The following is a 14287-nucleotide window of genomic DNA, read 5'->3' on the forward strand; positions in this document are numbered from 1 at the left end:
AAAAAAAACATTTAAAGCCATGTCTATGGCTGAATCCCTGATTCTCTGAATCAGCATCAAATCTTCAGATTCCGCCAAATCGAATCAGGACAGTGATCAGAATCAAATCACCTTCCCCGATTCGGGCCAAATCTGAATCGAATACAACCCATTTAACTCTTACCCATACATTAGGGGTGTGTGAAACACAATGTTTTATTGATATGCTCACAGTTTTAAACCAATCTGGAAGCCTATTAGTGCCTTAATCACTATAGTAAATTAAATTCTAAATATGCATATATTTTCCTGTTTTCACTCCCGACTCATTACCTCCTACCCCCAGGCTCCAGCCCCACAGTGCAGGGAAGTAGAATGTGGGGAAGGGGGAGATGTGGGTACCAGCAACGCATCAGGGAGGTAGAGGGGCACAGGTAATGCATGAGGGGGGCATCTGCCCCCCCCCCCGATTTCTGCACCCACAGAAGGGCATGGGTGTGCAGGGCTGTAGGTGGGCTAGACCAGCTCTAAACAGGAGCTGCCTCCAAAACTCAGAAGGCAGAACCCAGTGCAGGAAGGAGTACTGTGCCACCATGGCTTCCAAGGTGAGATACAGCGGTAGTAGTGTGGAATTGTGGCCCCACTGCTGCCGGGGTCGGCAGGGAGTGCCTCACCTTGGTGGCCATGGCTGCACAGTGCTCTCTCCCACACTGAGTCCAACCTGCTGGGCTGTGGAGGTGGCTCCTGCCCCAAGCTGGTCCGGCCAGGTTGCAACTGCACACCCCATACCCGCTGTGCGCACAGAAATCTGGGCGGGGGGGCACATGTCCTCTCCGCCCCCACAACATGTCACCTATGCCTGCCTGCCTACCACATAAACACTTAACTGAAGGTAGCTGCAGTACGTGCTCTCCACCACATTGCCTGGTTGCCACATGCATGTGTGCATGGGTTTCCCCTTCCCCCTGTGTCCTGCTCCCCCCACAACCCCAAGCACTCTGCCAGTCTGCAGGGGGAATCCCATGGTTTCTGGAGGAGTTTTTCTTTAAAGGAGAAAATCTGTACTTTGCCACATTTTCCACAACAAACAGAAAACCAAGATCCCTGACGATCACACTGGATCAGACTATAGGCCAGCAGACTCTGCTGCACAGGACCACATTGTCCAACCCACAGGGGTCATCATGCTGGAAGTCTGATGACAGTGGAGTGGAGGCAGCATTAGCTCTGGGAGTCATTAACACTGCCACCCCTCCTGTTGCCAAATTTCAAGAACCATAGAGAGCCCTACAGGCCTGATGACATGGCTCTGTAGGCCAGAGGTTGGGCACTCCTGCTCCAGAATTTTACCAGAACAATTTTTGTTATGTGTTTTGCTACAAGTATCTCTGTCCTTGCCCTCACTTGTTAATAAATTGGAAAAGTCACATGAGACTTCAGATAAAAGCTGATCACAATATTTTTCTAAGGGAGAGAACATGTTCCTTGGAATGACAAAGACATTTTCTGCATGTCAGAATAATGTAAAATTCAAAACAAGCTATACTAGGACCGACTGATTCAAGATATAATTGTATTTCAAGCTGTGACCATTTTGTATCAAAATGAAATAACTTGAATGATTGACACCTTGAGATTATTTTATTACAAATACATCCTAGAAGCATAACTTCATTTTCCAAATAGAGAAGCTAAGACTTTTACAGGTTATATGACCTTGAACGAATCACTAGGAGAATGAATTCTAGAACTACAGTATTCTTTACTGAGGTTAAATGCAGCAACAAAAGAAGTACCCTAAGAAAAGATACAGAAACACAGTGAAAGGAGTACTGAAAAAGATGAAAATAAAACATGTATGAAATAAAAGGAGTGCAGCAGCACTTCAGGAAAATGGAATGAGAACTCCTAACGGCTTTGAGCATTCAGCTTAAGCAAATACCATGAAATGTATCTCAGCAAGGATCCAAGTTTTCCATTTGCTGCAGGAAAACGCGGATTTTCTCCTTTCATCGATTCACAGATTGTAAGGCTGGAAGGGACCTTGGAAGATCATTGGGTCCAGCCCCCTGCACCAAGCAGGAAAGACAACCGGGGTCAAGTAACCCCAGCCAGGTGACTGTCTAGTCTCCTCTTCAAGATTTCCAGGGTAGGTAATTGCATCACCTCTGGAGGGAGCTTATTCCACAATCTAGACAACCCGCCTGTGAAGAAGTTTTTCCTAATGTTGAGCCTGAATCAGTCTTCCAGGGGTTTGTGGCCATTACTCCTAGTTCTCCCCCCTCGGATGTCCTGGTGAACAGTTGCTCGCCGAGCCCTTGATGTATACCTCTGATGTAACGGTAAGGTGCCACCAGGTCCCTCTCAACCTTCTTTTCCTCAGGCTGAAGAGTCCCACATCTCTGTCTTTCCTTGTATGGTTTGCCTTTTAAGACTCTGATCATAGGTGTGGCTTTTCTTTGGACTCTCTCAAACTTGTCTACATCGTTGTTAAACTGTGGTGCCCAGAACTGGACACAGTACTGCAGCTGTGGTCTCACCAGTGCTGAATAGAGGGGAAGAATCACCTCCTTGGTTTTGCTGAAGATGAATCGTTTGATGCATGCCACAGTATTATTTGCCCTGCTGGCTCCAGCATTGCACTGCTGGCTCATATTCATACTGTGGTCTATTATTACGCTGGGCCATGAAGGCAGCTCCTCCAGAACTGGTCCAGTCCAGCTAAAGCCCCACACACCTCCATGGGCGCAGAAAATGGGGAGCCACATGCCCCCCCCCACACACACACACCCCTCCGCCATATCATGCATGCCCCCCGCAGCTTCCCCCACGTTACCTGTACCCATACCCCCCTATACATATATGGTGTTTTGTACTGTTCACAGAAAAACATGGATTTGGGGGGGGTTAAATCCAAGAACTTGGGATTCTTTATCAGAGAATTTGGGATTTTTAAACAGACAAAACCAGGATCCCTGCATACCAGCTTAATGGGGTGGGCAATTATTTCAGCTGGAGGGCCACTTAAGGAGTTTTGGAGAGCTGTTGCATGCTGGGTCGGCACCCCTTCCCTGGCCCACAACAGCTCACCAAAACTCCTTAAGTGGCTCTGCCTCAGGGCCTGGCCCTGCCCTTTCACTGCCTGGTGATCCCGGGTTCTCCATGGAGACTGGCCCAGGACTAGCGCGTGCAGGGCACTCAGCCGGGTAGATGGGATGAGGCTGCGGGTGGGTGGGGAGCAGCAAGCCCAAGGGAACGGGGCCGGGTGCATGAGCCATGACCCAGGCTGCCCCCTGAGCCTGGCCCAGGCAGGACCAAAAGCCCTGCCACAGGCCAAATAAAATCCCTTAGTGAGCCAGATCTGACCCATAGGCCTTCTTTTGCCCACCCCGGGTTAGGAGAAGTAGCAGCATGTCTGAGTTCAGATGCTTTCTTCTCTTCCCAGTTCTTCAGCAGGTAGTAACTGAAGAACCCAAATGCCAAGTTCTACAGATAGCACTAGTTCGGGTACAATTTCTTACAAAAGAAACAGTTATTAAGTCTTGTACTTTACCATTTGTTTCTTGTTTCTTAGGACTAACTCATTTATAGGAGTATTATTTACACGATTCTAAGATGAGGCTTTTTTCCCCCCATTCCACATGGGGAAAATAAAGCTTCATCTTAGAAGCGAGTATCAAAGTAAAACAGAAGAAGTTCCCAAAGTCAAAAGATGCAGCAGAAATCCACCCAGCATAAAGGTACAGGGCAGCAAAGAACCCAGCACAGAGGCAGAGCACCAAGCAGCAGGACAGAACGTGACAGGGGCAGGAAGGGATGAATTCCCCAGTGCAGCAGTAGGGGAGGGTATGCATTTAAAGATGACTCTCCAATATAATAAATATATTCTATGCATGGAAAAATATTTAAGAAACATAAATTTCCAAGTATAGAATATAATTTTCGGGGCATCATCTTACATTCAAAGTCATCTCAGATTCAGCTAAATACAGTAATTTGAGATAAAAAAAGAACTTGGTGCTCAGCAACTTGAAATGGTCCTTTCCACCACAGTTTAGAAGATAAACCCTAGAAACTATGAAACTATATATTATGCTGTCCATAAATGAACGGGATCTTCAGTCAATGTTAATCAAAGTAGCTCCATCACCTCAGTTTATACCAAACTGAATCTAACTATATCGTAATAGAAACGTAGGAATAAAAGGGACCTTGAACATTTAGTGACACCGTAACCTCCTTCAGTTACATGTTGCTGTTCTTCATTATCGTTATAGTTCTCCCTAATATCTATAGAAAATGTCCCTTCCTATAAACTTAAGCTATTTTATTTCTTGACCTATTCCCTGGGCATATGGACAGCAATTGATCACAGTCCTCTTTATACATGCAAATACTAGCTTCCTATTTGTATCTCTAGCAATAATCTAATGCCAAAAAGCAAATTCTCGGTGTATGTCAGATTTGTACCAGAAATGAGAAAGAAATTAGAAGTGGCACAGGCATTACAGCCAATCATCAAACCGAAAACAGAGAGGCAGGATAAAGGCAGAAATGAAATTTTTAAACAATTAAGAAGCAGCTGACATTAGAAATATAAAACTATTCTGACTTCCTATGAAATGATGTTCCTTTTTATATATCCCAGGAGCACAAAAATAGCCTATAGCAAAACCAGTGCCCTAGATATCAATGCCTCTTTTGTTCTGCAGTTACAGCTGTACAGAGTTGCAACACATTAACTGTGAGGAATTGAGAAAGAAAAATGCATGAGTCCTGCTGCCCCAGCTGAAGGAAACACCAGAAAAAGACAGGGTTATAAGACAGTAGTTAAAAGACAAAAGACTAGAAAGGTAATACATCCTGACCCACCCCCTCCCCTCTACTCCTAGCCTGTGACAATTTGATTTTGAAATACCATTTAAGTAATTTCTGAACTAACACTTGACACAACAAATAGCCCCCAGCCTATTTAATGCCAGTAAGATAAGAAAAATGGGAGTTCCCATATCCATTGAAATTGTGCTCTGGTAAATGTCAGCATAACTGGAAAATTCAACAGATCACTCACTGGGGGATTGGGACAGTCAGGCAGTTTCTTAAATATAATAGCATATTGGTACAGTAGGATGCACCTGCAAGTTTATTTAAGCTTTTAATAAAGAAAATCTGCTGACAGTAAGAAAGAAATGACCATTCACTTTCCCATCTATTTCCTTATATTTGACATGGCAGCACAAATGGTACGTCTCATTTTAAGAGAAACAGCTATGTCCCGTATTTACTGATTTATAAGTACCAGCTTTTCAAGCATTTTCAGACGTAAGGAAAGAAATAGACTCAAAGTAATTACTCAGTTTATTACAACACAGCACAACCCGTACGGTCCCGGGAAGATAAACACAGAGTTCTACAAACCCATTTGGTTTATTCAGAGTCACCATGTTGCAGAAGTACAGCTCACTGGTCTTTTTATACAACTTCTATCACCAATGCCAATAGGTAGATTTTCCTTGAGGATACTAACACGGCCCTACACTAAGTTCAGTGGAGCAGTGATCATCTCAAGAACCACAAGGAAAAAGTTACTTACTGTCATGCAGCTTTCTTAAAAAAGTGTTTTGGTAAGAAATAAATATTTGGCAAAGAGTAAGTGTTTTTATTTCCAACAAACCTACCTGTACCAGATAGACCGCAGCAAAAATGATATGGGACCTACAAAAAAAGAAAGACAAGTTAAAAAATAGTTTTACATCACAACAAAAACAAGACAGACATTAGCATTATCAGTAGAAAGTAATATCCTTAGTATTTGATCACTGAACCCCAAATGTTATTTAACATAAATGTCAACAAACTAAATGCCTGTGCAACTCAAAACTCTGGGTTGAATGTGAGAAGGATAAAAACCTAACCCACTTATTACTAGGTGTACAACTGTCACTGAAATACTAAAAACATGTCCTGATTTAAAAATCCTTTTTATCACACTGTCCAGAACACAAGATTAAATAACGTTAGTTCTGACAAAAAAACCCCATGAAGATCAATTTGCAGAAGAGCCTCACAGCTTTTCAGGCATGTTTTAATAATATGCCCCGGTGAGATAACATCTAGCTAAAACAAGCTCAAAACTAAAAAGATAGTAAGGGAAGATCATAAAAAGCGATTTTCAGGTTGACACACACGTGCTGCATTTTGTGTTCGCATTCTACACTATCACAATGTGATGACCCGAGGTAGCACACTTTCCATAACCATATCCCACACATTATTTTAAGCCAGAAATACAACCAAAAAAAAAAAAAAAAAAACCAGTCAACGATCCTTCACTGCACATACACCATATTTACCTGTAATTGTTCTAGTAATGATAAACGAAGCACCGTGTTTTTTGTTGCCTCTTGGCTGCAATTGCAAAAAGAATTATCAATCAATATGTGAACAAACCAATATTCATGCACATATTTAATAACGCAACTGATAAACCTTTTCTACTTTAAAGGTGTTTCTCATAAAACTATTTGTAGTTTCCTATTAAACTAAACAGCATAAGACAGGCTGGATGACTGAACATTTTCAGCATGTGCCAAACTGCAATAAAAATAAAGCAAAGCAATAGGATCCGTTGATTTAGCTTTGCCTTGTTTACCGTAGTAGCGAAAACCATTATCCTGCAACAGTGCTCTGCAGTACTGACTACGCATTTCTACAACACAGTGAGTAAGGAAATTACAATATTGACTAGAGGCTGGTGCAGTAGAGACAAGTGGTCAGCGTACTATTATTGACAACCTACATTCCCAGATGTGAAAAACAGTCACTCTCTCAAAGCTTCAGTTTAAAAATCCAAGAACTTTTCCAAAAAACACTCTTTTATGCAACTTTCCACCTACTAAAGCATCTCCTCAGATGCCCTGAAATTATTTCTCCCACACAGTCTCATAAGCACTCTGCTTGGAAGCAGTCTCAACCACTACACATGGTACAAAAAGCTCCCCATAAAAAAAATCAGTACAGGAATGTTTTATTGCAGCTGGATAGATTATTAAATATCTAAAACAGGAGGAGGAGGAGGAGGAAAAGCATCACAACAGAAAGATAAAGGAGAAGGGTATATACAGTACATCCAAAAAGAAAATCCAAGCTGAGAGAGGGGAGACAAGAGAAGATGGGGCATAAGGAAGAATGTGGCTTCCTTTTCTTTCTATTGCATTCTGTTTGGTCTCTTTCTCGGTTTGCACTTCTCTTGTCATAACACTACAACACCAGAAGTAAAAAGGAGAGGAAATCCAAGCACTACTGACACTCCACTACCTTAACAAAGCAGACAATTTTAAGACATGCAGGACAGTGAGAAAGGTAGGGGCTTTGTAACTCCAGGGGGCTAAGACTGAAAAATAGTGTACCTGAAACGAGGGACTTGCATCCAGGTTTTGTAAAATCTACAAGACATCCAGCACTTTTGAAAAATCAGGTCTCTTATTTAGGTAACCAAACATGCATTTAAATAATCTAACTTCAGGCTCGTAATTTAAAAGTCTTAGTCTACAAAAGTATACACTCTTTTTTTTTCTATGTAAAGTTTAAGATCCAGCTTGAAGAAATAGCTTTCACCATGTCAATAGCTCCTTTGAATGAATGGGATCTTGTCTCCGAATGGGCGAGCTGAAGAGACAAGCAATATAGCTTCACTAACAGATCATTTCTTCAGTGAAGGTTGATCAGCCAGGCACCAATATGGAATTACAGCAAAAATAAATCACAACATTTGATTTGTTTCTTACATCCCAGTACGCCTAAAGATTTCTGGAGCACAGATCCTATTGGAAACTCTAAGGAGCTAGAAAGACTCCTAAATCTCATGATTTTTGAGAGAGTCTCAGCCATGCTCCTAGAGTAGTGTTTCCAAACTACTATTAGGTGTTCTTGTTCATCAATTAATTTTTAATCTCTAAAGAAAAATAATTTACTCCTACATTAGAAACAAGGAAACAAATTCTCCCTTTAACATAAAGCTGCAGCTCCAACAGGATTGATAGGCAACATCCACACAGAGGGGAAGTCATCGTTCAACATAAGAAAATTCCTTTTCCAATTCATTCATATCTGATAGACAGCTTAACATTTTACTCTGCATTAGAGCATATCAGAAATGAAGCCTATATCTCACAGGTATAATATCTATTTAGTGCTGATGTTTGTTGACTGTTAAATGAGCTCAGCCAAAAAAAAACAACCAAACAAGAAAGCAAAACCTCATTAAAATAACATAAAGATTGCAAAGTCAGGCACTCAAAAGTTACATTTAAGGAATTTAGGTATTCCCTCTAACCTTCAGAACTCAGCCTCCTTGTGTTTATGCATGACACATTTAATTATATGATCACATACTATTTTTTCCACAAGATCCCTGCTGTGTTCACACAAGGGTATTCAATATTTTGTTATCCTCTCTAGACAATGTAGCACTATTTCCTCTACACAATCTACCTCTTAAAATGAATGCAGAATTATTAGTTTCCCCACAGCCTTTCCCCTCAATACTATAATTGCTATATCTTTGTCTTTTACAAGCACTGATGAATACATCTTCACACCATGCCACTCAGTAAGGTCGTATGTTACCTCTATTTCACACAAGGGGAACAGAGACCCAGAGGTTAAAACTGGAAGTTTTGACTAATCTGGGGTGTCCGATCTGAGAAATGTAGGCTTTGTTTTCTTTTAAGAGTTCTTGGCATTTTATATCTCCTTTTATTTTCAGAGCAAAGCTCTCACCAACCTAAGTTCCAACAGCATCTCAAATAAAGTCCAAAAAAAATAAAAGCCTGCAGAGCAACCACCCATATCAACAATTTTATTTTCATTTAAACCCAGATATCTCCTTTATGTTAGAAAATGTGCCTATTGCAACTGCTGGTGCTGCTTCTGCCACCACTACTTCTGCTCTGGCCTCAAGACTCCCAATAAGAAGGCAATAGGAAGCCTCAAAGTTCCTAAACCCTTAGGTCACAGACTGTCTTAACTGATCACCAAGACAGCATCCACTTCTTGAGGAGCACACAGGAGTCACCTTAGCCCATCTCAAGATGCCTCTGGCACCTAAGTACCTGAAGTGGAGAAGACAACAGGCAAGATGTATGCGACTGAAAGACCTGGGTATCTTGGTTTCATAGTTTCAAAGTTTCTAGGGTCAGAAGGGACCTGAGAAGATCATCTAGTCCGACTCCCTGCCATGGCAGGAAAGAGTACTGGGGTTAAATGACCCCAGCAAGGTGTTCATCTAACCTCTTCTTAAAAACCCCCAGGGTAGGAGCCTGCACCACCTCCTTTGGAAGTTGGTTCCAGACCCTAGCTGCCCTGACCGTGAAATAGCGCCTTCTGATGTCTAACCTAAACCTACCCTCTGCTAGCTTGTGACCGTTGTTCCTGGTCACTCCTGGCTGTGCTCGAGGGAACAGGGACTCCCCCAATGCCTGCTGATCCCCCCAACCAGTTTGTAACAGGCCACAAGAGCCCCCCCTCAGCCTTCTCTTGTGGAGGCTGAACAGGTTCAGGTCCCGTAGTCTCTCCCCATAGGGCCTGCCCTGCAGTCCCCTGATCATGCGAGGGGCCCTCCTCTGGACCCTCTCCATGCTGTCCACATCCCTCTTGAAGTGCGGCGCCCAGAACTGGACGCAGTACTCCAACTGCGGCCTGACCAGTGCCGCATAAAGGGGGAGGATCACCTCTCTGGACCTGCTCGAGATGCATCTGTGGATGCATGACAAGGTACGGTTGGCCTTCCTAACTGCCTCCCCACACTGCCGACCCATGTTCATCTTGGAGTCAATGATGACTCCAAGATCCTTTTCCGCCTCCGTGCTGACAAGAGGGGAGTTCCCTAACCTGTAGGTATGGTGCTGGTTGTTCCTCCCCAGGTGCATCACCTTGCACTTGTCTGTGTTGAATCCCATCCTATTCTCATCCGCCCACCCTTGTAACCTGTCTAGGTCTGATTGTAGCCTGTTGCTTCCTTCTAGTGTGCCCACGTCCCCCCACATCTTAGTGTCATCAGCAAATTTGAACAGGGTGCTTTTTACCCCCTCGTCCAAATCACTGATGAAGATGTTGAACAGTGCGGGCCCGAGGACCGAGCCCTGCGGAACCCCACTGCCCACGTCCTTCCAGGTTGAGAAGGACCCATCCACTACCACCCTCTGGGTGCGGCTCTCCAGCCAGTTGGCGACCCATTTGACTGTGTGGGTGTCTACGCCACAGCCCCCCATTTTCTTAATGAGAACGGGGTGAGAGACAGTGTCAAAAGCCTTCCGGAAGTCCAGGAAGACTATGTCCACTGCTACCCCTGCATCTAATGATCTGGTGATCTGATCATAAAAAGCCACCAGGTTGGTCTGACAGGACCTGCCACTGATGAACCCGTGCTGATTGCCCCTAAGCATGCAGTCCCCTGCTGGCCCCTCCTGGATGTGTGCCAGAATTATTTTCTCAAACAGCTTGCCTAGGATCGAGGTAAGACTAACTGGCCTATAGTTTCCCGGGTCCTCCTTCCTCCCTTTTTTGAAGATGGGAACCACGTTGGCCCTCTTCCAGTCCTCCGGCACCTCTCCAGAGCACCACGAGTGCTCGTAAAGCCGTGCCAGGGGACCTGCAATGACCTCGGCCAGTTCCTTTAGAACTCTAGGGTGGAGATCATCCGGACCGGCTGACTTGAATACGTCCAGCCCCTCCAGAAGCTCCCTAACTAAGTCCTCGCTAACCCTTGGCCCAGGTGTGCCTCCCCCGGGGCCCGAGGGGGGCCCAGCAGGGAGGTGGCTGTTCTGGTCCCTACTTAGGAAGACGGAGGCAAAGAAATCGTTAAACATGTTAGCTTTGTCGTCTGGTGTGACGACCAAGTTTCCCAACGCGTCCTGCAAGGGCCCCACATTACCTGGGACCTTCTTTTTACCCCCTATGTATTTAAAAAAAGACTTCTTATTGTCCTTAATCTGGGAAGCTAGTCCCAGTTCCATCTCTGCCTTGGCCTTCCTAACTACCCCACTACATCCCCGAGCAACTGCAGAATAGCCCTCCTTGGTGATGACCCCTTCTTTCCATTGGGTGTAGGCCACCTTTTTAGCAAGGAGACATTCCCGGATGCTTTTGGTGAGCCATGGGGGCTTATGCGCCCTTCTGCTTCGAAGTCAACACAAAAAATTAGCAAGACCAACAAAACAGCACTCAAAAAAAATAGCCCGCTATCAAGAATCCCCAAAAGGTTGTCTGAAAAAAAAAAAAAAAAACCTTGTAGAAAACCTAGAAAACAGCAGCTGCTACTGCCAACCAGTAGCTAAGAGGCCCCAAAAAGCCAAACCCACAAAAAGCCAAAGATGACAGATGAAGAACCCAGCCATAGCCCAGGCTGCCAAGACCAAAGCAGTGAAGACTAAGAACACAGGGAAAACAAAATCCTCCAGGAAGCTTCCTGCCATTAAAAACCAAGCTTTTCATGGTACATAAAGTTGTTTGCTTTAGCATTACTCTACAACAGGGCAGGAATAGAGATCTACTCTTTAGTGCCCTAAATCACAAGACCCTCCTTTCTCTTCTTGAAATCCCCTCCCTCATTCACTTCACAGTCCTCAAAAAAATAAAGCAGAGGTTTTACAGGTCACAATCTAATTATTTAGTATATGGACTAATTCCCACTGAACTAATCAATGGACTAATTTGCACTGAAGGTTGACAGTCTTGTGAAAAAAGCACACTCATGTAATTAAAGACTGTAACACTGCCTAAGTATTGTAAAAGGCAGAAATAGTATGGCCCTAAAAAGTATTTTCAGAGATATATGAACAGAGAGTAAAAATAATATTTCTCTTTAGGCCTTATTGGTTTACTAGCAAATTGCCCAGCAAGAATGACCGGGTGGAGAGGGGCTGCTTCCTAACCCCCACAACACTGCTGCTATCTCCCAGGAGCTTGTCCCACCATTTACTCCATCCCCACTTACAAGCATACCACACCACCGGCAGCGCCCCGCCCCCGCCCCCGCCCCCACCATCATGGTGACGCTCCACCTCCTGTCCATAATGCTTCGATTGCTTGTTTCAGTAACCAAAGTGCTCCAAGAGCATTACAGACAGACAGATGGACTAAGACCTTTATTATTTTAGAATAACAGGGCAATGAAACCTCCAAACACCCTCATAATAAGATCAATAGGGCAAAAAAAAAACCATAAAACCTATTTAAGGTAGAGGTGCACTGATATATCAGTTGGCTATGAGATTGGCACCATTAAAAAGAAAAATGACTATCAGCCATCGGCTGTTTTTGGTCACTGTAGCCAAAAAATTATGGCTGTGTGCCTGGAACACCCTGGCAAGCGTCCCTGCAGCACAGCCTGAGCCCATGGCAGACTACAGGTCCTGGTGAGCAGCGGGAGGGGCAGGGGGCACTGGGGAGCGGTCACAGGGCACCATGCTCAGCAACAAAGGAACCATTACCCGCTCCTGCTGTCACTGCAATGGCAACGCCATGTTCGCAGCAAGAGTCTGAGCACCAGGGCTGCGGTGAAGACACTGGGCTGCACGTGGGCAGGGTAAAGCGCCATGCCACGCACACTTTACTGTACCAGGCACCAGGAGCCTTTGGAAAAACAGCTTCTCCCCAGGGGCCAAAGGAGATGGTGCTGACGGGCCCTGTACAGCCTAAGGCACCAAACGCACCCAGCTCCACTATCCACACAAGCGTCCACCCCACCCACCCGGGATGGCACCACGGGTTGCACAAGGAGCTGTGGGTGAGGGGGAAATGTGCATGGGAATAAGGCAGTCACCACCTTCCACATCAAGAGCCAGAACAGGCAGGAGGCATGTGCGCGTGTTATAAATGCAAAACAAACAAACAGGTTTATTTATGTCGGTAATTTAAAATGCCTTGAACTATTACTAAATATTGATTATCAGATTGGCATTGGCCAATATGGGTTGATCATCAGCTATCAGTACCAGGCAAAGAAATCTCTATTGGTGTACCCCCAAATTTAAGGCAATCTCTTTTTAAAGAAATTATGTGATACAAGCTGTCTCTGAAAGCCTGTGAATGGACTTAATGATCTAAAAGAAGCACTCATATCTTCTGTTAAAAACTGGGGAACCCTTTCTAACACCAAATGTTATCTTCCCTAGAAGTCTCCACGCCGTTTTCAAGCTGGTCTAAAGTAATTCCACAGTAAACTACAACAGTTAAATTTTTCAAAACTTTGTTTTTGCACCGCAAAATGGAAGCAATCTTGATAACACACCAAAAGTAAGTAGAGAGGCTTATTCACACGTGTTTAGAAGAAATCAGAGCACTTTCACAAACCTGATAATGCAGGAGACACAATAAAAAGAAGTGATCCCAGTTTAGTGTTACATTTGTTGATCTACCAAAGAAATCCCTTTTGGTACAGATTCACAGATGATTCACTTTATCATTCTACTTTCAAATGAAGGAAGCACCATTACAGCTAATGGGCTCAAAATATACTGTTACTGTCCCATTTCTTAGAACTTGGTCTCAACAAGCAGAAGAACATGGCATGTTCTAGGAAATCAAATAATCAGAGTATGTGATTCCTGTTTTCTAGTGACTAATGCAGTCTTTATAGGAGTTGTGAAGTATGGCATTGCACTGCAAGTTAAATTAGACTCCAACTCTACAATTGGAAGTCTCTGACTATATTTGCACAATCACCAGATAAGGGATCTTATCTGCTTGTGCATTTGCATCTTGTTCAGACTTACTGCTTCTTACACACGATGTCCCCACCTGGGGAGAGAAGATAAACCCACAGAACACTCACTATCGTTCTATGTAGTTGACTGCTCATCTGCATCAACAGTTTAGTGCCCTCCTGAATGCTGAATTTTTAACTGGCAATAAAAGTTATTTCCTCAGATATAAATAACTTCACATTTAACGAAGGACTCAGAACTCAGGTGGGTAACAAATAGGTGATACAAACACATGCTCAGTAAATTAAATTTAGTTTCCATACAAGGAGTCAGAATCAGGAAAGCAGAAATCAGAGGATTCATAGATGTTAGGGTGGGAAGGGACCTCAATAGATCATTAAGTCTGACCCCCTGCACAGGCAGGAAAGAGTGAATACGAGTACGAATACAAGTCGCCAACGCAACAAAGCAACAGGCAGAGCCAACTACACCCTGTCATGCACCAACAGGGGCATCACTAACAGGTCCAGAGAGGTCTTGCTCCCCCTCTATGCAGCGCTGGTCAGGCCGCAGCTGGAGTACTGGGTCCAGTTCTGGGCACC

General features: G+C 44.0%; 1 protein-coding gene across 1 annotated transcript in view; it reads right to left on the reverse strand.

Annotated features, from left to right (window-relative positions):
- NBAS (neuroblastoma amplified sequence) overlaps positions 1-14287 on the reverse strand; it is a 457208-nt gene that overhangs the window by 436164 nt on the left and 6757 nt on the right. Inside the window, exons 2-3 of the mRNA XM_019520763.1 lie at positions 6333-6387; positions 5658-5694 (exon numbers count right to left, since the gene is read on the reverse strand). Of these exons, the coding sequence (XP_019376308.1) occupies positions 5658-5694; positions 6333-6387 (92 nt within the window). The remainder of the gene's footprint in view (positions 1-5657; positions 5695-6332; positions 6388-14287) is intronic.

The sequence above is a fragment of the Gavialis gangeticus genome, unplaced genomic scaffold, assembly GCF_001723915.1.
Source record: "Gavialis gangeticus isolate Ggan-Ray unplaced genomic scaffold, GavGan_comp1, whole genome shotgun sequence".
Classification (NCBI taxonomy): Eukaryota; Metazoa; Chordata; order Crocodylia; family Gavialidae; genus Gavialis; species Gavialis gangeticus.